Source organism: Elephas maximus, chromosome 14 (genome assembly GCF_024166365.1).
Source record: "Elephas maximus indicus isolate mEleMax1 chromosome 14, mEleMax1 primary haplotype, whole genome shotgun sequence".
NCBI lineage: Eukaryota > Metazoa > Chordata > Mammalia > Proboscidea > Elephantidae > Elephas > Elephas maximus.
This window is the reverse complement of record NC_064832.1, coordinates 98,213,683-98,240,153: the sequence shown is the minus strand read 5'-3', so window position 1 is coordinate 98,240,153 and position 26,471 is coordinate 98,213,683. Positions and strand designations below refer to the sequence as shown.

Sequence of the window (26,471 nt, the reverse complement as noted above, 5' to 3'; positions counted from 1 at the left end):
TCAATCCATCTATCTCATTGAGGGGCTTCCTCTTTGTCACTGACCCGCTACTTCACCAAGTATGATGTCCTGCTCCAGGGACTGGTCCCTCCTGATAACATGTCCAAAGTATGTGAGATGAAGTCTCCCCACGCTAGCTTCTATCTCTCTCTCTCTCTACTTACCTACCTACCTATCTACTCTGCTAGGTCATACAGATAAGAAAATATAATTGATATTGTTCATAATTGAAGCTTTCTTATTATACATATATTATACATATATAATAAGAATGCTTCAATTATGAACAAAATATCAATTACAAAATAAAACAGGAACTAAATTCACCTTCTGCAACCCCAAAGATGGAGACATTACTAAGCAGAAAAAATTACTGCATTTTTAGTAAAACTGAGTTTCTTCATATAACTGCTTATTATACCCATATCTATCTAGTGCTGTGTATAAAACTCTGCTAGTTCAAAAATCACTAAAGTAATTGTATTATCAAATTTTATTTGTCTTTAATCTTACAGTAAGTTAAGAAAACCCTTTAGCCTCCCAAGCACATCAGAGAGGCATTTTCTTCACTTAGTGAATGAGGTGAAAATAAACTTGTGCTCCCTGTCTGACATTTACCGAAGATTTTACAAGCAGAGACTGAATGCCTTCGGTGAAACTTTCCTCTTAAAGAAAAAAACTGCTTACGTAAGGTTACAGAGGACTGAGAGTTCGTTTTTAAGAGAAAAGCAGAATTTCATCCATCCCAAACCTTACCTCGAACTCCGCATGTTTATGTACGTCCTCCGCTCTCTGTCTGTTCAAAATAAACTCAGCTTCGTTTGCAACACGCACAATATGGTCCTTCATGGCATGGCAGAGCAACCTAAACAGAAGAGTGCTTCTGAAATCATTCGTAATAGATTTGGCGTCTGATTTGTTTTCAATAATCAAGTTCTGCCGTTATAGATATTGGAAAAAAAAACCCGTTGCCGTCAAGTCGATTCTGACTCCGAAGCGACCCTATAGGACAGAGTATAACTGTTCCACAGAGTTTCCAAGGAGCTTCTGGTGGATTTGAACTGCCGATCTTTTGGTTAGCAGACGTAGCTCTTAACCACTACGCCACCAGGGTTTCCCATTATAAATATTAGTTATATTAATTAGTTACACATAAATCGTACATTAAGATAGATTCCAAAATTATTTAATACATTTTAAATTTCCTGTTGTTGTTGGCTGCTGGGCAGTCGATTCTGGATCATGGCGACCCCACGTATGCAGAGTAGAACTGCTCCAAGGGGTCTCCAAGGCTGGGACCCTTCAAAGCCGATCGCCAGGCCTGTCTTCCCAGGTGCCTCTGAGTGGGTTAGACCCGCCGACCCTGGGCTAGTTGTCAAGCCCTTAACTGTTTGCAGCAACTTATAATTGGATGAAATCGGAAATACAGAAATATGCCATCAAACGGTTGTTACTGCTGTTAGCGGTCCAGTGCTTAACTGCTCGGCCACGCAGGGACTCCTTAAAACTGCTATAGCAATGGCCTTATAATGTACCCTGGGAACCGGTGATTTTGTTAATTAAATGACGTTAGTCCATCATACATTTTTGACGGGGCGTTTAAAAATGGTTTAGCAACAAAATCCACTCTCCTGAAAGTAAATTTTCACACAAAAGCTACATGACCAGGTATTAGGAAATCTATAGACTGAATTATTACTTTAATTAATGTAGATAGGACTAAAAAATTCCTTTAAATACTAAGATTCTAAGATGGAACTACAGTGCAATAAGGTTTAAAAAGTGCAACCATGCGGTAAGATATTTGGTAACAGTGCAAGTTTTAATTTAAATATTGTCATTGTTATTCAAAAGTAAAATATGATACACGGTGAAAAGCCTTTCAGTGCATCAACCATCCACCAAATCTCCAGCTTGACAGGCAGCACTGTTGGGTCACTGTGTGTGTTTTCAGAGAACTTTAAACTATACATACAGTAAAACCTGCGAAAGCCAGAATCTGTGTAAGGCAGAAACCTGTCAGAGAAGGAAAACACAAATATTTTCTATTAAAATGAGCGATAGAAAAGTGCTAAGTCTGCACCCTGTCAGAGGTGGAAAGCTTGCAAGACCTGGAAAAACAAGGGAGTCCACGGAGTTCCGGCTCTCACAGGGTTCACTGTATAAGAACAGGCAAATGTATTATTTACCTCTACTTTTTCACACCAATGTTAGTATATACACCCATTTACTGGGTTGGTTTTTTTTCACTTAGTGCCATGTTTTGGAGATAATCACATCTATACACAGCCTCTTCCTATTTCCTCTATAGCCTGAGGTGGAGGCTCTCTTCAGAAACGGCTGTACAATATCTCCCATGCCACATGTTTCTTTGCAGTGTGACTGTGTCATTGTCCCACTCAAACATGGACTCTATTTTCCCACCCTGTGGATCTGGCCTCCTGTGACCGACAGAACACAGCAGGAGGGATGCTAGTGACTTCTGAGGCTAGGCCACAGGGCACCTGCAGCGGCTGCTTTCCTTCTTGGAACTCTCCTGGACTCTGACAGACATGCTGGGACACACCCAAGTCACTGGAAGAGCCTCCAGGACAAGAATACAGGCACTGAGGCCCCAGGCCCAGCTGAGCCTCAGCCCACCTCCAAGTACCTACATCCGAGACAAGCCTGCACAGAGGAAAACAACTGCTTGCTGAGCCAAAGCAACACAGTGAATCACAAGAGGTAAAAAACGGTGGTTGTTGTAAGGCACGTCGTGTGGCTATGCCAGAGCTTACTGAGCCAGTTCCCAAAAGACCACTTGGGTTCTTTCCAATCTTCTCCTATTAATAATAATGCTGCAATAAATAAACTAGTCCATATGCCACTTTGTACATGTGCAGATATACCTGTAGAATAAATTCCCAGAGTAGGGACTGCTTGGAGAAAGGTTAACTGTTGTACATTACAAATAGGTTTTAGTCAAATTGCCCCACAGTGTACCGTTTTTCACTTCCATTAGTAGAGAGAATACCTGTTTCCATGGGGCACTCTCGTTTCTTGAATTTCGAAATTAGATAATTTAAAGCCATATGATACAAATTATACAAAATGAACAATAAGAACCCATTTGAATTATATTCAAATAAAGCATCAGAAATGGCGCACAATGAAGCAATCAGTTTTACATTTAATAACTTCATGTTTACCTCACTCTATCTTTTTCAGAGTTAACAGCAAAGTGTGCCTTTCTAATGTACATCCTTAGGCAGTGTCCCTAAGGCACCCGTGAGGACGCCCCTTCAATTCTGGACCCTAATCGTACACCCTCTGTTGTCCAATGAGAACATTAGTTCTCTGTGGCTCCAAATTGTCTTCTTGACACGCTCTTCTGCTTTGGTTTTTTGAAATTTAGTCTTTGGTCCGCCTCCTTTCTTTCTGACTGGTGTCTCTCTCTCTCTCTCCTTGTTCGTATCTCTTTTGTCTGCTGCTCATTAGAAGGTGTTCTGCAAGGTTTTGTCCTTGGTGAGTTCTCAATGTCATTTTTTGATGATTTGGTCGACTGTAGATCCAACCATCCCTGCCATACGATCCTCTCTAACTGCCCCTCCCACACACTGCCAGGTCTGTGCCTACAACCGCCTACTGTACCTCTCACCTGGGCATAAGACCAACCCCTCACACTTAGCATTTTAAAACCCAATCGCTTTTCTCTCAAAATTTGTTCCTCCTAATATTCTAGTCACGCAGACTCTACAAATCCCTGGCTCACAAAATCTCTTCTCTTTGACAAGATGCAGAAAATAATGTATGTCCTTTGTTGTCAAGCCCTGCTCATTTTAATTGTTAATTCTCATGTTTTCCTCCTTTCTACCCTCCACTGTCATCAGGTGAGTCCAGACACTCAGTACTTACTGTGTGTACTATCTTTTCTCACTCCAGTCCTTTCTATGCTTGGCTATTTGATAAATCTAAACCACAGGCCCACTCTTATCACTTTCCCCACTCAACAGCTGCCAGTACTTTCCTGTTGCCTATCAAACTACATAAACTTCTTGTCAAAATGGGTGTCCAATTGGCTAGGCCATAATTCCCAGTATTGTGTGATTGTCCACCATTTTGTCATCTTATGTGATGTTCCTATGTGTTGTAAATCCTACCTCTATGATGTTAATGAGGCAGGATTAGAGGCAGTTATGTTAATGAGGCAGGACTCAATTTACAGTTTCAAGTTATATCTTGAGTCGATCTCTTTTGAGATATAAAAGAGAGAATCTAGCAGAGAAAAAAGGGACCTCATTACCACCAAGAAAGAAGAGCCAGGAATGGAGTGCATCCTTCAGACGAGTGGTCCCTGTGCTGAGAAGCCCCTAGATCAGGGGAAGATTGATGACAAGGACCTTTCCCCAGGGCTGACAGACAGAGAAAGGCTTCCCCTGGGGCTGGCACCTGAATTTGGATGTTTAGCCTCCTAGACCGTCGGAGAATAAATTTGTTTGTTAAAGCCACCTACTTGTGGTATTTCTGTTATAGCAGTATTAGATAACTAAGACATTCCTCAAACTGAAATTTAAAGCTATCTACAATATGGCTCTAATATCCTTTGTCAGCTTAATCAATCATACTTCTTTACATACATCTAAGTTCCAAACTGGTCTTTGTCACTTGGTTTCCAGCTCAATTCATATTTTTCCATTAATTGAGCAAACATTTAGTGTGTATATCGTTGCCAGGCATTGTGCTAAACCCTGGGGGTAAAAAAATGATCAAGATAAATCCTTCCTCTTGCTTATGATTTTCATGTTTACTTACTTCTCAAGGTCTGTCATGTGAAAGTGATGATAACAATAAGGAAATTGACACTGATCATAATAACATCATCAATAAAAAAAAAAATACCATATACCAATATCTAGGTGATAACTCTCTAATTTACATTTAATACCCGATTCTCACAAGAACTCTCAGGGGGACATATCATCATTTTCATTTTTAAGCATAAGAAATAAGGGATTAAATAATTAAGTAACTTACCACAGATCATTAAAAAAAGAATCCTTATAATATTATGTTTCATACTGCATCTTTATAAACTAACAATATTTTAATAAAACAAAATCTTTAAATTTGTTTACTTATCTTTTTTATATTTGCAGATTTACTGCATAATATATATTGTTTATTATGATACACTTTCTACATCCCAATGTATGTATATACACAAAACAATGTGTACCGTACACTATGCTGTTGTTGTTAGGTGCTGTCAAGTCAGTTCCACTCATAGGACCCTATGCACAACAGAACAAAACGGTGCCCAGTCCTGCACCGTCTTCACAATTGTTCTCACGCTTGAGCCTATTGTTGCAGCCACTGTGCCAATCCATCTCGTTGAGGGTCCACCTCTTTTTTGCAGACCCTCTACTTTACCAAGCATGATGTCCTTCTCCAGAGACTAATCCTTCCGGATAACATGTTCAAAGTATGTAAGATACAGTCTCGTCATCCTTGCTTCCAAGGAGCATTCTGGTTGTACTTCTTCCAAGACAGATTAGTTCCTTCTTTTGGCAGTCCACGGTATATTCAGTAATTCATAATATGAAGGCATCAGTTCTTCTTCAGTCTTCCTTATTCATTATCCAGCTTTCACATGCATACGAGGTGACTGAAAACACCATGGCTTGGGTCAGGTGCACCTTAGTCTTCAAGGTAACATCTTTGCTTTTTAACACTTTAAAGAGGTCTTTTGCAACAGATTTGCCCAATGCAATGTGCTGTTTGATTTCCTGACTGGTGCTTCTATGGGTGCTGATTGCAGATCCAAGTAAAATGAAATCCTTGAAACTTTTCTCCGTTTATCATGATGTTGCTTATTGGTCCAGTTGTGAGCATTTTTGTTTTCTTTATGTTGAGGTGTAATCTATGGTGAAGGCTGTAGTCTTTGATTTCATCACTAAGTGCTTCAAGCCTCTTCACCTTCAGCAAGAAAGGTTGTGTCATCTGCATAACACAGGTTGTTAGTGAGCGTTCCTCCAATCCTGATGCTCTTTTCTTCTTCATATGGTCTAGCTTCCCGGATTATTTGCTCAGCATACAGATTGAACAGGTATGGTGAAAGGATACAACCCTGACACACGCCCTTCCTATCTTTAAACCAATCAGTATCCCCTTGTTCTGTTCGAACAACTGCCTCTTGATCTATGTACAGGTTCCTAACGAGCATAATTAAGTGTTCCGAGATTTCCACTCTTCATAACGTCATCCATAATTTGTTACGTTCCGTGCAGTCGAATGCCTTAGCATAGTCAATAAAACACAAGTAAACATCTTTCTGGTATTCTCTTGTTTCAGCCAGGATCCATTTGACATCAGCAATGATATCCCTGGTTCCACGTCCTCTTCTGAATCCAGCCTGAATTTCTGGCAGTTCCCTGTGGATATAATGCTACAGCCACTTTTGAATGATCTGTAGCAAAATTTTACTTGTGCATTATACTAATGATATTGTTTGATAATTTCCTCATTTGGTGGGATCACGCTTCTTGGAATAGGCATAAATATGGATCTCTTCCAGTTGGTTGGCCAAATCTATGCCAGATTTCTTGGCATAGACAAGTGAGTACTCACTGCATCCCTTTGTCGAAACATCTCAGTTGGTATCTAGCCAATTCCTGGAGACTTGTTACTTGCCAATGCCTTTAGTGCAGCTTGACCTCTATCTTCAGTACTATTGGTTCTCGATCATATGCTACGTCCTGAAATGGTTGCATGTCGACCAATTCTTTTTGGTACAGTGGCTCTGTGTATTCCTTCCGTCTTCTTTTGATGCTTCCTGCATCGTTTGGTACCTTCGCCACAGAATCCTTCGACATTCCAACTCGAGGCTTGAATTTTTTCTTCAGCTCATTCAGCTTGAGAAATGCTGAATGTGTAATTCCCTTTTGGTTTTCTAACTCCAGGTTTTTGCACATGTCATTACAATACTTTGTCTTCTAGAGCCGTCCTTTGAAATCTTCTGTTCAGCTCTTTGACTTCATCATTTTTTCCTTTTGCTTTAGCTACTTGACATTCAAGAGCAAGTTTCCAAGTCTCTTCTGACATTCACTTTCGTCTTTTCTTCTTCCCTGCCTTTTTAATGACCTCTTGTTTTCTTCATGTATGATGTCCTTGATGTCATTCCACAGCTCGACTGGTCTTCAGTCATTAGTGCTCAACATGTCAAATCTGTTCTTGATAATGGTCTCTAAATTCAGGTGGATATACTCCCAAGATTGTACTTTGGTTCTTCTGGACTTGTTCTAATTTTCTTCAGTTTCAACTTAAACTTGTATAGGAGCAATTGATGGTCTGTTCCACAGTCACCCCTGGCCTTGTTCTGACTGATGATATTGAGCTTTTCCATTGTCTCTTCCCGTAGATGTAGCTGATTTGATTACTGTGTATTTCATCTGGTGAGGTCCACGTGTATAGTTGCCATTTATGTTGTTTGAAAAAAGGTATTTGCAATGATTAAGTCATTGGTCTTGCAAAATTCTATCCTGTGATCTCTGGCATGGTTTCTATCACCAAGCCCATATTTTCCAACTACTGATCCTTCTTGTTTTCCACTTTTGCATTTCAGTCACCACTAATTATCAGTACGTCCTGATTGCATGTTCAATCAATTTCAGGCTGCAGAAGTTCATAAAAATCTTCAACTTCTTCATCTTCGGCCTTAGTGTCTGGTGGGTAGACTTGAATAATAGTTGTATTAACTGGTCTTCCTTGTAGGCGTATGGATATTATCCCATCACTGACAGCGTTGTACTTCAGGACAGATCTTGAAATGTTCTTTTTTATGATGAATGCAACATCATTCCTCTTCAAGTTGTCATTCCCGGCATAGCAGACCATATGATTGTCTGCTTCAAAATGGCCAATACCAGTCCATTTCAGTTCACTAATGCCTAGGATATTGAGGTTTATGAGCTCCATTTCATTTTTGATGATTTCCAATTTTCCTAGATTCATACTTCGTACATTCCACGTTCCCATTATCAATGGATGTTTGCAGCTGTTTCTTCTCATTTTGAATGGTACCACATCAGCAAATAAAAGTCCTGAAAGCTTGACTCCATCTACATCATTAAGGTCGACTCTACTTTGAGAAGGCAGCTCTTTCCCAGTTGTGTTTTGGGTGTCTTCCAAACTGAGTGTCTCACCTCCTGGCACTATATCAGAGAATGTTTCGCTGCTATTCATAAGGTTTTCACTGGCTAATTCTTTTCAGAAGTAGATGGCCAGGTCCTGCTTCCTAGTCTGTCTTAGTCTGGAAGCTCAGTTGAAATCTATCCTCCATGGGTGACCCTGCTGGTATCTGAATAGCAGTGGCATAGCTTCCAGCATCACAGCAACATGCAAGCCCCCATACTATGACAAACTGACAGATGCTGTACATTATAGTAATTTAAAAAGCTTTGTGCAACTTTCACTTTTTATGCTGACTTTTTTTTTCACATTATTTTAGATGAAGGTTTACAGAACAAATTAGTTTCTCATTAAACAATACACATATCGTTTTGTGACACTGGTTGCCACCCCCATGATATGCCAACAGTTTCCCCTTCTCAATCTTGAGTTCCCCATTACCAGCTTCCCTACTGCCTCCTGACTTTTTGTCCTTCCCCCTGAGCTGGTGTGCTCATTTAGTTTTGTTTTGTTTTATGGGCCTGTCTAATCTTTGGCTGAAGGGTGAACCTCAGAAGTAAATTCAGTACTGAGCTAAAAAGGTGTCCGGGAGTCATACTCTCTGGGCTTCTCTGGTCTCAGTCAAATCAGTAAGTCTGGTCTTTTTTTTTTTTTTTTGTGAGTTAGAATTTTGTTCTGCATTTTTCTCCAGCTCTATTCTGGACCCTCTATTGTGATCCCTGTCAGAACAGTTGGTGTTTGTAGCAGGGCACCATCCAGTTTTGCTGGACTCAGTCTGGTGGAGGCTGTGGTAGTTGCAGTCCATTAGTCCTTTGGACCAATCTTTCGTGCCTGGTTTTCTTCATTCTCTCTTGCTCCAGTGGGGGTGAGACCAGTGGAGTATCTTATATGGCCATTCATAAGCTTTTAAGACCCTAGACAATAATCACCAAAGTAGGACATAGAACATTCTCTTTATAAACTATTATGCCAGTTGAGCTGGATGTTCCCCAAGACTATGGTCCCTAGCCCTCAGCCTCATAATTCTATCTCTTAGGCAGTTTGGATGCGTTTATGGAGCTTCTATGACCTTGCCTTGGTCAAGTTGTGCTGGCTTCCCTGGTATTGTGTGCTCTTTCCCTTCACCAAAGTTACCACTTATTTATTGCATATTTAGTGTTTTCCCCTCCCTTCCCTTGTAACTATTAAAGACTGTTTCTTTTTGTGTATAAACCTTTTCATGAGTTTTTATAATAGTGGTCTCATACCATATTTGTCCTTTTGTGATTAACTTATTTCATTCAGCATAATGCCCTCCAGGTTCATTCTTGTTGTGAGATGTTTCGCAGATTCATCATTGTTCTGTATTATTGCATAATATTCTGCTGTGTGTACGTAACATCATCTGTTTATCTATTTGTCTCTTGATGGGCACTTAGGTTGTCTCCATCTTTTTGTTATTATGAATAATGCTGCTATAAACATGGGTGTGCATATGTCTATTCACGTGATGAATCTTATTTCTCTAGGATATATTCCTAGGAGTGGGACTGCTGGATCATATGGTATTTCTGTTTGTAGCTTTTCAAGGAAGCGTCATATCATTTTCCAAAATGGTTGTACCACTTTGCATTCCCACCAGTAGTACAAAAGAGTTCTAATCTCCCTGCAGCCTCTCCAACATTTGTTACTTTCTGTTTTGATTCCTGCTGGTAATGTTGGGGTGAGATGGTATCTCATTCTGGTTTGATTTGCGTTTCTCTAATGCCTAGTGATCACAAGCATTTCCTCATGTATCTGTTTGCCACCTGAATGTCTTCTTTGGTTAAGTGTCTGTTCATTTCCTTTGCCCGTTTTTTAATTGGATTACTTGTCTTTTTGTTGTAGAGGTGTTGGATTTTCCTGTAGATTTTAGAGATTAGAACTTTGTCAGATTTGTCATAGTCAAATTTTGTTTACCCAGTCTGTAGGTTCTCTTTTTACTCTTTTGGTGAAGTCTTTTGTTGGGCAAAAGTGTTTAACTTTTAGAAGATCCCAGTTATCTAGCTTATCTTCTGGTGTTTGCATATTGTTAGTTATGGTTTGTATCTTGTTTATGCCATGTATTAGGGCCTCTGGCATGGACTCTTTTTTTTTTTTTCTCCTATGATCTTTATTTCTTTTGGCTTTATATTTAGGTCTTTGATCCATAAATTTTTTTACTTCTGTCATTCTCCTTTTTAGGGTGTTTTAATATTAATTATTTTCATCCTGTCAATTTAAAACAATGATTAGGTGGTTTTGCATCTTCTTACATATTTTCTTTTGTAAGAAGAAATTACTGTGTGTTACAACATCAAAGGATATTTGAAAGCTTAGTTTCAAATCTTTCGTGGTTTTTCTTAAACAGAAAGTTTATAAAGTAGTTTCAATTTCTTTATCTAGAATTAAAAAAAATTTTTTTTTAATTCAGTTATGATAATCATGTTCATTCAGTGACCAGTTTTTCTCTCTCTGTATTTTAAGCAAGAGTCCTTTTATCCCTACAGAATGAGAAAAAGTATTTGGTAAGCATGTATTTGATAAGACTTTAACATCCAGAATACATAAAGAAGTATAACTTAACAACAAAAAGACAAACAACTCAATTAAAACATGGGCAAAGGACTTGAATAGACATCTGTCCAAAGAAGATATGCAAAGAGCCAAAAAAAAAAAAAAAGCCCATGAAAAGATGTTCAACACCCTTAACTACAGTGAGGTATCACTTCATATCTACTAACTCAGTGCCCTCGAGTCGATTCCGACTCATAGCAACCCTATAGGACGGAGTAGAACTGCCCCATAGAGTTTCCAAGGAGTGCCTGGCGGATTCGAACTGCCAACCCTTTGTTTAGCAACCGTAGCACTTACTAGGATGGCTATTATCAGAGAAATGGAAAACAACACGTGTTGGTGAGGATGTGGAGAAATTGGAACCCTCATCCATTGCTGGAGGGTTTGTAAAATAGGACGGCTGTTGAGGAAAACAGTGTGGCCGTTTCTTTAAAAGTTGAACACAGAACTACCATATGACCCAGCAATTGTATCCTGGGTATAGACCCAAAAGAACTAGAAGCCAGGACTCAAACAGATATTTGTACACCAACGTTCACTGCAGCACTATTCACAATGGCCAAAAGGTAGAAACAACCCAAGTGTCCATAAACAGATGAACGGATAAACCTAATGTAGCCTGTCCCTACAACAGAATACCACTCAGCCATAAAGAGAAAGGAAATCCCGATACCTGTATGAAATGAATGAACCTTGAAAACACTATGCTGAGTGAAATAAATCAGACACAAAAGGACAAATATTGAATGATCACACTTGTATGAAATACCTAGAACAGGCAAACGTGCAGACCAAAGTTGGTTAGGGGTTACCAGGGGCTGGGAGGAGGGGAGGATGAGAAGCTAACGTTTAAGGGATACTGAGAATGTGCTGGAGTGATGAAAAACTTTTGAAAATAGTAGTGATGGTTGTGCCACATGGTAAATGTAATTGATATTACTGAATTACACACTTAAAATGGCAATTTTTTGTTATATTTTACCATAAAATTAAAAAAAGTACTATTAACAAGATTGTCATTCTTTATTTTCACTAACCATTATTGAAATGAATAACCATTTTTTTCTTGCTGAAGATGTCATAATTTCTATCAGAATAAAATAGGTTTAACTTTATTTTAATTTTTGTCTTTACTAAATACGAACTCATAGTAATCCTTTCTATCTTCCTCACTATGTTTTGTTAACCCATGGCAAAGTTGTTCAAAGATAAGTGTGTATAAGCAAAAGAAAAAAAATTACGATGTACTTGATACTTCTTAATTATTGTTTAAATATAATTTCTGAAAGCTACATATACCTTTGAGATCAGTCTGACTGCATTGAATCCATTTGTTCTTTATATTAAGGTCGAATTACATAGTACTGAAATTTAACACCTTTTCCCCAAATCATCTGTAGTAACTGTACTACATCTTCAACAAAAACTGACAGGTGAATGGTCTCTTTATTTCATGGCATTAATGTAAATTCTGAGCAGCACTGGATCCAGGCGAGTCCTCAGTAGACATCTTTCCAGAATCCATGTCTGGTATGACACAGACGTAATCACTCCACGAGGAGACTCAGGGTGGCTGAGAGTTCTGTCCCTCTAGACCAGTGGGAGTGGTCCTGGCAGACGGCAGCAGCACCCTGGAAATGTTCACTGCAGCAGGACAGGTGGAGACGCCAGCCAGAAGGTGCAGCATTCACCTCTGCACGACTTGAGAGAGACATCAGCACATTCCAGTGGGGATGCGGCTCCAGAGTTAAGGACAATACAGATTATCGAGAGGTCACGAAGGTTAAGGCAATCTGTTAGAAACCACAATGCTTGGGAAAAAAGGCACAAACTCCTCTATAAACAATGGTGGAGAGCAAATAATCATACAGTCTTAATTTCAACCACTGAGTGAGCTGAAAAAATAAAATTAAAGGAAGTCAACTCAGAATACTAACTCTTGATGAAATCACTGGCCTATGTTTTACAGACAGGATTTAAAAGAGATATGAGATATTGGAACATTCAGCTCAGTGTCTTTGTGTCTCTAGTGGCTGCTGAAGGCTGGAGAAAGCCTGAAAGAAATCTAATATGTGCAAATTAGTGCAAATTACGGAATTTAAATTGATTAACAGAAGACAGCAGGAAGAAAGAGGCTCATGGTTGGCCTGGCTAATAGGTACCATTCCCAGGAGCAAAGCGATGGATTGGCAAAGCAAAGAGGCATCTCGGGGTGGCTTTGGCTGGGATTGGGGGGTGGGGGCGGGAAGGCGAGGAGGTTATAATGAACGACTCCTGCCTCCGAAACAGCAGAGGAATTGTATCAATTATCTGTAAGTCTGTCTTCCAGTCTCCTGCATTCAAGGGTCATATATCTACTAATGCATGTTTTCTTCACATAGGACATCTTCCTCACTGACTCTTGCAATCATTAGGTGACGTCATTATTCATGTGGAAAACCACTGGACACAGTGGCTCACAACTCCTTGACCTCAACTCCAGTGAGCGCCACCTCTACCCCACGTGCAGCTTGCCCGACCCCACCCATGGAAAAAAAAAAAAAAAGCACTTAGCGTCTTCTAATCTCCGTTTCTTCAATCTCTCCATTTTCTCCTAGCCCACCACCCCAGATCCACTCACTTCCTTCACTTCAATCACTCTCGCCAGCATCCTCACTCAACTCCTGACCTACCTGCTATGCCTGCTCTGAAAACATGTTGCGTGGGAGTAATCCGTTGGTTCCCATTCTCAGCCCACCGTCAGTACTATGGAGTACAGCTATAGAAGCTCATGGAACCTAAATTCAGTGGAGATGAAACTGCTATCTCCTGCTCACAGTCTGTGTGTCTGAACAAGGTTTTGGAGAGGAGGCAGACATGTTTTCACCATCCTAATCTCGTTCACCTGAAAATATTCTTTATTGAAAAAGATTCTGGTATGACATTTAAATATGTATAAAATAACCACTCTGTTGAACTGTGTGTTTACCATTCTCTTGCTTCTGCACAATTTGTTCTAGCTCACATACATGCCAGTGAAGCACGGTGTTCAGATTTGCCTGTTCGTTAGCTTTGTAAGTAAAGCTGCAGGGTCTCTAAGATACATTTTTCAGGTTAAGAAATCTTCTACTCCTTGTTTGATAATTTTTTTTTTTTAATTGAGTTACTGAATTTTCTGCACCTACTGAAATGATCATAAAGTTTTCACCTTTTATACTATCAATGAACCATATTTAAGAAAATTTTACAATAATGAACAAGTCTTGCATTCCTGGGACAACGCCCCTCCCCCTGCATGAACATACTGTATATTTATACAAAGCTGGATTTGGTTTAATTAGGATTTAAACGCCTGCATTCATGACTAAGACTGGCCAGTGATTTTCCCTTCTCCCATATTCATTATTTTCTTTTGGAATGAAGATTGCACAGGCCTCAAAGAATGAGAGACGATCGTCGCCTCCACTGTTTTCTAGGAGTCTGTATAAGGCTGGAATGACGTGTTACTTGGTAGAATGTACTTGTAAAGCATTTTCACTTAGAGTTTTCTTGGTCGGAAGAGTTTTTACTGATTAAACTTCTTTCACACTTAAACAACCATTCAGGCTTCAGTTTCTTCTCATTCAGTTTTGAGAAGTTATGCATTTTATAGGAATTTTCTCATGTTGTTTACTTATTTATTTTTAATTGTTCTTAGGTGAAACTTTACAGTTGAAGTTAGTTTCTCATCCAAAAATTTATACACACGTTGTTATGTGGCCCTAGTAGTAATCCCTACAATGTGACAGCACGCTCTCCCTTTCCACCCTGGGTTTCCCATGTCCATTCAACCAGCTCCTGTCCCTTTCTGCCTTCTGATCCTGCTTCAGGACAGGAGCTGCCAATTTAGTCTCGTGTTTTTATCTGCTTGAACTAAGAAGCACAGTCTTCATGGGTATTATTTCATGTCTCATAGTCCAGTCTAATCTTTGTCTGAAGAGTTGGCTTCAGGAATGGCTTTAGTTCTGGGTTATCATGTTATTTAAATTTAATTTTTGAAAGCACCCTCATTATCTTTTCTAATTTGTTTTATCTATAAGAATGCCTCCTTTACATCTTTTATGTTGGTTGTTTGCGTTTTCTGTATTTTGTTCTTAATCAATCTGGGGAGTTTGCCTATTTTATTCCTAATTTTAAAAGAACAAAACTTTGTTGACCCTATTATTTTCAATTTTTCCATTTCACTGATTTCTGTTCTGCTCTTTATGAACTTCCCTGTCCTTTCTGAAGGCTTAATCTGTTCTTATCCTAACTAGGATAACATAAGCTTGTTATACATATTACATATTTATTTGAAAAGAATATGCACTCTTCACTGTTGGGTGCAACGTTCCGTATACTTCCATAAGCTCAAGCTTGCAAGCTATACAATGCAAACCTTGTATATCTTCACTAATTATTTTCTCTGATGAACATTTTCATAACTGAGATAGGTGTGTTAACTAAACCCAAAACCAAACCCCAGTGCCATCGAGTCGATTCCGACTTATAGCGACCCTATAGGACAGAGTAGAACTGCCTCATAGAGTTTCCAAGGAGTGCCTGGTGGATTCAAACTGATGACCCTTTGGTAAGCAGCTGTAGCACTTGACCACTACACCACCAGGGTTTCCAGGTATGTTAAAGTCTTCATAAAATGGCAGGTTTGTAATTTTCTCCCTGATATCCCATCAATTTTTCCTTTATGTATTTTGAAGCTATTTTATTCGGAACATGCAATTTAGAATGGTAGTATCTTGCTAGTGAATTAAAACTTTCTTAAATGTATGACCTGACCTATGCCTAATAATCATTTTTGTCTTAAAGTATATTTTTATATTAATATAGCTATGTAAGCTTCTTTTTTTGATAGCACCCAGTTCCTATTTTTCTATTCTTTAACTCACAACATTCTTATACTTTAGGTGCACCTTTACTAAATAGAACAAGGCTAGGTTTTTAATGCAATCTGACAAATTCTATTTTTAACTGGCAAGTATGGTCCATTTATATTTATTGTACTTATTAATATATAATGTACTTGTTTATAATACAATAGTTTCTTATTTATATTAGTCCTTGTGTTTTTACGCAGTTTCTATGGCATGGGGTCATTCCCAAAGATCATTCAGAAGTGGCTGCAGCAGTATATTGACAGGGAATTGCCAGAAGTACAAGCCGGATTCAGAAGAGAACATGGAATGAAAGTATCATTGCTGATGTCAAATGGATTCTGGCTGACAGCAGAGAATACCAGGAAGATGTTTACCTGTGTTTTATTGACTATGTGAATCAAAACAAATTATGGATAAAATTCTGAAGACTGAGAATTCCAGAACACTTAATTGTGCTCATGAGGAATCTGTACACGGATGAAGAGGCAGTCGTTCAAAGAGAACAAGGAGATATTGCATGGTTTAAAATCAGGAAAGGTATGCATCAGGGTTGTATAGTTTCACCGTACCTATTCAATCTGTATGCTGAGCAAATAATCCAAGAAGCTGGACTATATGAAGAAGAATGGGGCATCAGGATTAGAGGAAGACTCATTGACAACCTGTCTTATGCTGATGACACAACCTTGTTTGCTGAAAGTGAAGAGGACTTGAAGCACTTACTGATGAATATCAAAGACCACAGCATTCAGCATGGATTATATATCTCAACATAAAAAAACAAAAATCCTCACAACTGGACCAATAAGCAACGGAGAAAAGATTGAAGTTGTCAAGGATTTCATTTTACTTTGATCCACAATCAACACCCACAGAAACAGCAGTCAAGAAATCAAAGGATGAAGGCGGGGCCAAGATAGGGGAATAGACAGATGCTTCTGGTGAGCCCTCTTATGTCAAAGACCTGAGAAAACAAGTGAAACGAGTATATTTATGACAAGCTAGGAGCCCTGAACACCAAAGGCAAGGTTAGAAAATGAACTAAGGGGCAGGGGGAGGAAGAGACAGTTCAGAAGTGGAGAGGAGTTACAGGACCTGAATCGCCGGGAGCCCTGAGGCACCATTCCCAGGAGCGGCTGTGGCAGGCTGCTACTAGCGTTCGGCTGCAGTTTCCTCAGGGAAAAGCAGCCAGCCACACAGTGTACTCAAACCTCCAGAACCAGAGAAGAACAGTGTTCTTGGCAAAAGCTAAGTACTTGCATATATTTTAACGCATCCCCCCACCCCCTGCTCCCAAGCCGGCTTCAGCGGTAGATTTCCCTGGGCCTGAGATAGGCCCTGTTGAGTGCCTAGAGCCATCCTCCCGCCCTTTGAGAAGGAATAAATTTGCAATTGGGGGAAAAGATAATTTGCCAGCTCACTAACTGGGGGAGTCAGGACAGAAGCGGCTCCTGTTCAGGCATAAATGGTCCATGGACTTTGAGTACCTTTCCCCTCTGCATGAACCCGTGTGGACCTATTTCAGGGGAATAGGCCCTTGTTGGCAGACTAAAACTCTTTCAGCTGTGTGGCAGAGAGGTGGTTGTTTGATGTTTGACACTGCTTTGCCTATTAAACAGGGTCCTCACCTGTCCACATCAGGGGCCTAAGGACTGGTGGCTCCACTCAGGTAACCCAGCTACCTGCGACAGGGGTCCAAGGGTAACTGGTACCTCCCAGACCTTACAACCAAAAACACTGGGCACCTATGGACCGTATGCAGAACCCACCCACCTATACACTCTAGGGAAGAGAGTCACCCTTTCCTCAGAGACACTTGGGGGATGATTCTCAGCCTCCTGAATTGTTCAGAGCATGACACCCTGCTGCAACCAGATACTGGTACCTACACCAATCACCCCTGCCCCTCTAGGACTGTAGGACAGAGCCGGTGCCACACACTTGTTGATCAGCTACCTGGATACCTGAGCTGAAGTCATACAAGAAAAGTGAATGGACTCCTATATTGATATACCTGATAACAGCTCTAGCCATTTGGGGACAGGACATCAGAGCTCCAAAGGTGAAAATAATCAAGCTAGCTCACTTAAGCAATCCATTTGGGCATATCAAAACAAAACAAAGCAGGAAGCTACGACACAGAAAGCAAACACAAAATAAACTAATACAATAACTTATAGATGGCTCGGAGACAACAGCCAATATCAAGTCACATAAAAAAACAGGCCATGATCATCTCAGCAACCTCTCAAAACAAAGAATCAAGAGATCTTCTAGATGAAAGTGCATTCCTGGAATTACCAGAGGCAGAATACAAAAGATTAATATACAGAACCCTTCAAGACATCAGGAAGGAAATGAGGCAATACACAGAACAAGCCAAGGAACACACAGATAAAGCAGTTGAAGAAATTAAAAAGGTTAGTCAGGAACATAATGAAAAATTTAATAAGCTGGAAAAATCCGTAGACAGACAGGAATAAGAAAGTCAGAAGATTAACAATAAAATTATAGAAGTAGACAACTCAATAGAAAGTCAGAGGAGCAGAATTGAGCAAGTGGAAGGCAGAATTGGTGACCTTGAAGATAAAGCACTTGGCATCAATATATTTGAAGAAAAATCAGATAAAAGAATTAAAATAAATGAAGAAACCTTAAGAATCACGTGGGACTCTATCAAAAGAAAAAACCTGTGAGTGACTGGAGTACCAGAACAGGAAGGGATAACAGAAAATACAGAGAGAATTGTTGAAGATTTGTAGGCAGAAAACTTCCCTGATATCGTGAAAGATGAGAAGACATCTATCCAAGATGCTCATCAAACTCCACATAAGGTAGATTTTAAAAGACAGTCACCAAGACATATTATAATCAAACGTGCTAAAACCAAAGATAGAGAATTTTAAGAGCAGCTAAGGATAAATGAAAAGCCACCTACAAAGGAGAGTCAATAAGAATAAGCTCGGACAACTCGGCAGAAACCATTCAGGCAGACGGCAATGGGATGACTTATATAAAAAACTGAAGGAAAAAAAATTGGCAGCCAAGAATCATATATCCAGCAAAACTGTCTCTCAAATATGAAGGTGAAATTAGGACATTTCCAGATAAACAGAACTTTAGGGAATTCATAAAAACCAAACCAAAACTATAATAAATACAAAAGGGAGTTCTTTGGTTAGAAAATCAATAACAGCAGGTATCAACCCAAGACTAGAACACTAGTCAGAGCAATTAGATGTGAACCCAGACAGGGAAATCACACACACAAAAAAATCAAGATTAAAAAAAATGCTCAAAACAGGGAAACAGCGATGTTATTACATAAAAGAAGACAATATTAAAACAATAAAGAAGGACTAAAAAAGGTAGTCATAGATCTTCCATATGGAGACGAAGGCAAGGCGATACAGAGAAATAAAATTTAGGTTTAAATTTAGAAAAACAGGGGTGAACGATAAGGTAACTACAAGAAAGACAAACTATCCTTACTCATAAAAACCAAACCCACTGCCGTCGAGTCAATTTCAACTCATAGTGACCCTGTAGGACAAAGTAGAACTGCCCCATCGGGTTTCCAAGGAGTGCCTGGTGGATTTGAACTGCCGACCTCATGGTTAGCAGCCATAGCAATTAACCACTACGCCACCAGGGTTTCCCCGCAAAACTATCCTACACATCAAAATAAAACACAAGAAAAAAATAGTGACTCAGCAGAAACAAAATCAACAACAACAAATACGAGGAAACGACAATATGTAAAGATAATCTACTCAGCACATAAAACTAAGAGGGAAAAAGAAACTGTCAACAACACACACAAAAAGACGTCAAAATGATAGCACTAAACTCATAAAAAAAAAACCTCATACCTATCCATAATTACGCTGAATGTAAATGGACTAAATGCACAAATAAAGAGACAGAGAGTGGCAGAACGAATTAAAAAACAGATCTGTCTATATGCTGCCTACAAGAGAAATACCTTAGACTTAGAGATACATACAAACTAAAACTCGAAGGATGGAAAAAAAAACATCAAACAAACAACAATCAAAAAAGAGCAGGAGTGGCAATATTTCTGACAGAATAGACTTTAAAGTTAAATCTACAACAAAGGATAAGGAAGGACACTATATAATGATTAAAGCGACAATACACCGTGAGGATATAGCCATATTAAATATGCACCCAATGACAGGGCTGCAAGATACATAAAACAAACTCTATCAGCATTGAAAAGTGAGATAGACAGCTCCACAATAATAGTAGGAGACTTCAACACACCACTTTCGGTGAAGGACAGGACATCCAGAAAGAAGCGCAATAAAGACACGGAAGATCTAAATGCCATAATCAACCAACTTGACCTCACAGACATATACAGAACACTCCACCCATCAGCAGCCAAGTATACTTTCTTTTCTAGTGCACATGGAACATTCTCTAGAATAGACTACATATTAGGTCATAAAGCAAGCCTTAGCAGAATCCAAAACATTGAAATATTACAAAGCATCTTCTCTGACCATAAGGCCATAAAAGTAGACATAAATAACAGAAAAAGCAGGGAAAAGAAACCAAACACTTGGAAACTGAACAATACCCTGCTCAAAAAAGACTGGATTATAGAAGACATTAAGGATTGAATAAAGAAATTCATAGAATCCAATGAGAATGAGAACACTTCCTATCAGAACCTTTGGGACACAGTGAAAGCAGTGCTGAGGTCAATTTTTTTTTAATAGGTTTTATTGTGCTTTAAGTGAAAGTTTACAAATCAAGTCAGTCTCTCACATAAAAACTTATACACAGCTTGCTACATACTCCCAGTTACTCTCCCCCCAATGAGATAGCCCACTCCCTCCTTCCACTCTCTCTTTTCGTGTCCGTTTTGCCAGCTTCTAAGCCCCTCTACCGTCCCATCTCCCCTCTAGGCAGGAGGTGCCAACATAGTCTCAAGAGTCCACCTGATCTGAGTGGCTCGCTCCTCACCAGCATCCCTCTACTACCCGTCGTCCAGTCCAATCCATGTCTGACGAGCTGGTTTCTGGAATGGTTCCTGTCCTGGGCCAACAGAAGGTCTGGGGGCCATGACCACCAGAGTCCTTCTAGTCTCAGTCAGACCATTAAGTCTGGTCTTTTTATGAGAATTTGGGGTCTGTATCCCACTGCTCTCCTGCTTCCTCAGGGGTCCTCCGCTGTGCTCCCTGTCAGGGCAGTCATTGGTTGTGGCTGGGCACCATCTAGATCTTCTGGTTTCAGGATAATGTAGTCTCTGGTTCATGTAGCCCTTTTTGTCTCTTGGGATCTTCATTACCTTGTGTCCTTGGTGTTCTTCATTCTTCAGAGGTCAATTTATATCAATAAATGCACATATCCAAAATAAGAAAGGGCTAAAATCAAAGAATTATCCCTATAATCTGAACAAACAGAGAGCAACAAAAGAAACCCTCAGGCACCAGAGAAAACAAACAATAAAAATTGGAGCAGAACTAAATGAAATAGAAAACAGAAAAACAACTAAAAGAATTAACAAGACCAAAAGCTCGTTATTTGAAAAAAATCAACAAAACTGATAAACCACCGGCCAAACTGACAAAAGAGAAACAGGAGAGGAAGGAAATAACCTGAATAAGAAATGAGATGGGTGATATTACAACAGACTCAACTGAAATTAAAAGAATCATATCAGATTAGTATCAAAAATTGTATTCTAACAAATTAGAAAACCTAGAAGAAATAGTTGAATTCCTAGAAACACACTACACATTCCTAAACTAACACAAACAGAGGCAGAACAACTAAATAGACCCATAAGAAAAGAAAAGATTGGAAAGGTAATCAAAAAAACTCCCAATAAAAAAAAAAGCCCTGGCCCGAACGGCTTCACTGCAGAGTCCTACCAAACTTTCAGAGAAGAGTTAACACTGCTACTACTGAAGGTATTTCAGAGCATAGAAAAGGAGAGAATACTCCCAAACTCATTCTATGAAGCCAGCATATCCCTGATACGAAAAACAGGTAAAGACACCAGAAAAAAAGAAAATTACAGATCTATATCCCTCATGCAAAAATCCTTGACAACATTCTAGCCGATGGAATTCAGCAACATATCAAAAAATAATTCACCATGACCAAGTGGGATTTATACCAGGTACGCAGGGATGGTTCAACATTAGAAAAACAATTAATGTAATCCATCGTATAAATAAAACAAAGGACAAGAATCACATGATTTTATCAGTTGATGCAGAAAAGGCATTTGACAAAGTTCAACACTCATTCATGATAAAAACTCTCAGCAAAATAGGAATAGAAGTAAAATTCCTCAACATAATAAAGGGCATTTATACCAAGCCAATAGCCAACATAATCCTAAATGGAGAGAGCCTGAAAGCATTCCCTTTGAGATCGGCAACCAGACAGGGATGCCCTTTATCACTGCTCTTACTCAACATTGTGTTGGAGGTCCTAGCCAGAGTAATTAGGCTAGATAAAGAAATAAAGGGCATCCAGATTGGCAAGGAAGAAGTAAAAGTATCTCTATTTGCAGATGACATGATCTTATACATGGAAAACCCTAAGGAATCCTCAAGAAAACTACTGAAACTAACAAAAGAATTCAGCAGCCTATCAGAAAAAAAGATAAACATACAAAAATCAGTTGGATTCCTCTACATCAGCCAAAAGAACATCGAAGAGGAAATCACCAAATCAATAGCACTTACAGTCAGATAAAATACTTAGGAATAAATCTTACCAGAGATGTAAAAGACTTATACAAAGAAAACTACAAAACACTTCTACAAGAAGCCAAAAGAGAGCTGCATTAGTGGAAGCACATACCTTGTTCCTGGATAGGAAGACCTAACATCATAAAAATGTCTATTCTACCAAAAGTGATCTATAGATTTAATGCAATTCCGATCCAAATTCCAATGACATTTTTCAATGAGATGGAGAAACAAATCACCAACTTCATATGGAAGGGGAAGAAGCCCTGGATAAGTAAAGCATTACTGAGAAAAAAGAGCAAAGTGGGAGGCCTTACTCTACCTGATTTTAGAACCTATTATACCGCCACAGTAGTCAAAACAGCCTGGTACTGGTACAACAACAGATACATAGACCAATGAAACAGAATTGAGAATCCAGACATAAAGCCATCCAAGTATGAGCAGTTGATATTTGACAAAGGCCCCAAAGCAGTTAAATGGGGAAAAGACAGTCTTTTTAACAAATGGTGCTGGCATAACCAGATATCCATCTGCAAAAAAATGAAACAAGACCCATACCTCACTCCATGCACAAAAACGAACTCAAAATGGACAAAGACCTAAATATAAAATCTAAAACAATAAAGATCATGGAAGAAAAACAGGTACGATGTTAGGAGCCCTAATACATGGCATAAACAGTATACAAAACATTATAACGAATGCAGAAGAAAAAGTAGATAACTGGGAGCTCCTAAAAATCAAACACCTATGCTCATCCAAAGACTTCACCAAAAAAGTAAGAAGATTACCTACAGACTGGGAAAAAGTTTTTAGCTATGAGATTTCCGATCAGCGCCGGATCTCTAAAATCTATGATACTGCAAAAACTCAACTACATAAACACAAAAAAACCAATTAAAAAATGGGCAAATGATATGAACAGACACTTCACTAAAGAAGACATTCAGGTAGCTAACAGATACATGAGGAAATGCTCACAATCATTATCCATTAGAGAAAAGCAAATCAAAACTACAATGAGATTCTGACTCCAACAAGGCTGGCATTAATCCAAAAAACACAAAATAATAAATGTTGGAGAGGTTGTGGAGAGACTGGAACACTTATACACTACTGGTGGGAATGTAAAATGGTGCAACCACTTTGGAAATCAATTTGGTGCTTCCTTAAAAAGCTAGAAATAGAACTACCAGGTGATCCAGAAATCCCACTCCTTGGAATATATCCTAGAGAAATAACAGCCTTTATAGGAACAGATACATGCACACCCATGTTCATTGCAGCACTGCTTAAAAAAAAAAAAAATAGCAAAAAGATGGAAGCAACCAAGGTGCCCATCAACAGATGAATGGATAAATAAATTATGGTGTATTCACACAATGGAATACTACACATCGATAAAGAACAGTGAGGAATCTGTGAAACATTTCATTACATGGAGGAATCTGGGAGGCATTATGCTGAATGAAACTAGTCAGCTGCAAAAGGACAAATATTTTATAAGACCACTATTATAAGATCTCGAGAAATAGTTTAAACAGAGAAGAAAATATTCTTTCATGGGTACATGGTTACGAGGCGGGGGGCAGGGAGGGTGGGAGAGAGGTATTCACTAATTAGATAGTAGGTAAGAACTACTTTAGGTGAAGGGAAAGACAACACACAGTACAGGCAAGGTCAGCAGAACTGGACTAAACCAAAAGCAAAGAAGTTTCCTGAATAAACCGAATGCTTCGAAGGCCAGTGTAGCAGGGGTGGGGGTTGGGGACCATGGCGTCAGGAAACATCTAAGTCAATTGACATAATAAATTCTATTAGAAAACATTCTGCATCCCACTTTGGAGAGTGGCATCTGGGGTCTTAAACACTAGCAAGCTGCCATCTAAGATGCATCAATTGGTCTCAGGCCACCTGGACCTAAGGAGAATGAAGAACACCAAGGACATGAGGTAATTATGAGCCCAAGAGACAGAAAGGGCCACAGGAACCAGAGGCTACATCAGCCTGAGAGCAGAAGAACTAGATGGTGCCTGGCTACAACCGATGACTGCCCTGCCAGGGAACACAAAAGAGAATCCCTGAGGGAGCAGGAGAGCAGTGGGATGCAGACCCCAAATTCTCATAAAAAGACCAGACTTAATGGTCTGAGACTATAAGGACCGCCCGGTGGTCAGGGCCCCCAGACCTCCTGTTGGCCCGGGACAAGAACCATTTGCAAAGCTAACTCTTCACATAGGGATTGGACTGGACAATGGGAAGGAGAGGGATGCTGGTGAGGTGTGAGATTCTTGGATCAGGTGAACACTTGAGACTACGTTGGCATCTCCTGTCTGGAGGGGAGACTAGAGGGTAGAGGGGGTTAGAAGCTGGTGGAATGGACATGAAAAGAGAGAATGGAGGGAGGGAGAGGACTGTCTCATCAGGGGGAGAGCAACTGGGAGTACGTAGCAAGGTGTTTATAAGTTTTTGTGTGAGATACTGATTTGATTTGTAAACTTTCACTTAAAGCACAATAAAAATTAAAAAAAAAAAAAAGAAACCCAAAGACGGGAAATACCTCTTTAAAGTGTTGAAAAGCAAAGACGTCACCTTGAAGACTAAGGTGCGTCTGACCCAAGCCATGGTATTTTCAATCGCATCACGTGCATGTGAAAGCTGGACAATGAATAAGGAAGGCTGAAGAATTAATGCCTTTGAATTGTAGTGTTGTCGAAGAATATTGACTATACCATGGACTGCCAGAAGAATGAACAAATCTGTGTTGGAAGAAGTACAACCAGGATGCTCCTTAGAAGCAAGGGTGGTAAGACTATGTCTCACAAGCTTTGGACATGTTATCAGGAGGGATCAGTCCCTGGAGAAAGACATCATGCTTGGTAAGTAGAGGGTCAGTGAAAAAGAGGAGGACCCTCAACGAGGTGCACTGGTACAGTGGCTGCAACAATGGGCTCACAAATGACAATGATTGTGAGGATGGCGCAGGACTGGGCAGTGTTTCGCTCTGTTGTACATACTGTCGCTGTGAGTTGGAACTGCCTCAAGAGCATCTAGCAACAACAATGGCATGGGCTAGAGACATTTGTGTTGTTTTCCTTATACCCAGTTTTTTATTCTCTACTGATTGGAAAAAATATCCACCTCTTCTTTTCATTGTTGTGCTTAAAATTTTGCCATGTGCCGTCAACCCAGTGTAAAGTTAAATAATATCCTAACCCTCTTCCAAAACAATATGATCAAATCATTACCTTTTGACTTACATGCTGCTGTTCAGAATTTTAAATTATTGTCCAGTTCAAACTCACACATATCAAAATCACTTTATAAAGTCAATCTCTATCTGTATGTGCATGCAATTTACTGGCAAACCTTCCTTCTTGTATCTCTGTCCTGAGATCATTTTTCTTTATCCTGATGCACATATTTTAAAAGTTTCTTAACTGCTGTTCTTTTGCTGGTAAACTCTTGAAGCTTTTGGTTATTTCTAAATGTTTATTACCCCCTATAATTTTAAATAGTGTTTTTTTGTTTTTAATTGGGATATACTTCACATAACATATAATTCACCATTTTAAAGTACACACTTCAATGTTTTTAAGTATATTCCCTATGTTGTACAAACATCACCACTGTCTAACTATAGATCATTCCAATAATCTGCAAAAAACCCTACACCTATTAGTACTTCAGTCTCAATTTCCCCCTACCCCCAACTTATTGTTGAGTTGTAAGAATTCTTTATTTATTAAAGATCGTGGGCTCTTACCAGATACACGTTGTGCTAAATTTTTTTTTCACATTGTCTTGGTTGTCTTTTCACTTTCTTGATAGTGTACTTTGATGTACAAAAGTTTTCAATTTTGATGAATTCCAATTTACTTCCTTCGATTCTTTTTAAATGTTTAAAATTGTTATTTTATTTTGATTATTTTTGCTTCTGGTGTAATATCTAAAATGTTTTCTAATCCAAGGTCCCACAGATTTTTTACTGTGTTTCCTTGTAAGAGTTTTATAGATTTAGCTCTTCCATTTAGGTGTCTGATTCTTTTAATTTTCATGTACGTTGCAAAGTCAGGGTCCAACACCATTCTTCCGAATG

General features: G+C 39.2%; 1 protein-coding gene across 7 annotated transcripts in view; it reads right to left on the bottom strand.

Annotated features, from left to right (window-relative positions):
• The window catches only part of NBEA (neurobeachin), an 892,011-nt gene that overhangs the window by 370,819 nt on the left and 494,721 nt on the right, over positions 1-26,471 (bottom strand). For all 7 annotated transcript variants that reach the window (XM_049853455.1, XM_049853457.1, XM_049853456.1 and 4 more), the window contains one exon: positions 757-865. In XM_049853455.1, the coding sequence (XP_049709412.1) occupies positions 757-865 (109 nt within the window). The remainder of the gene's footprint in view (positions 1-756; positions 866-26,471) is intronic.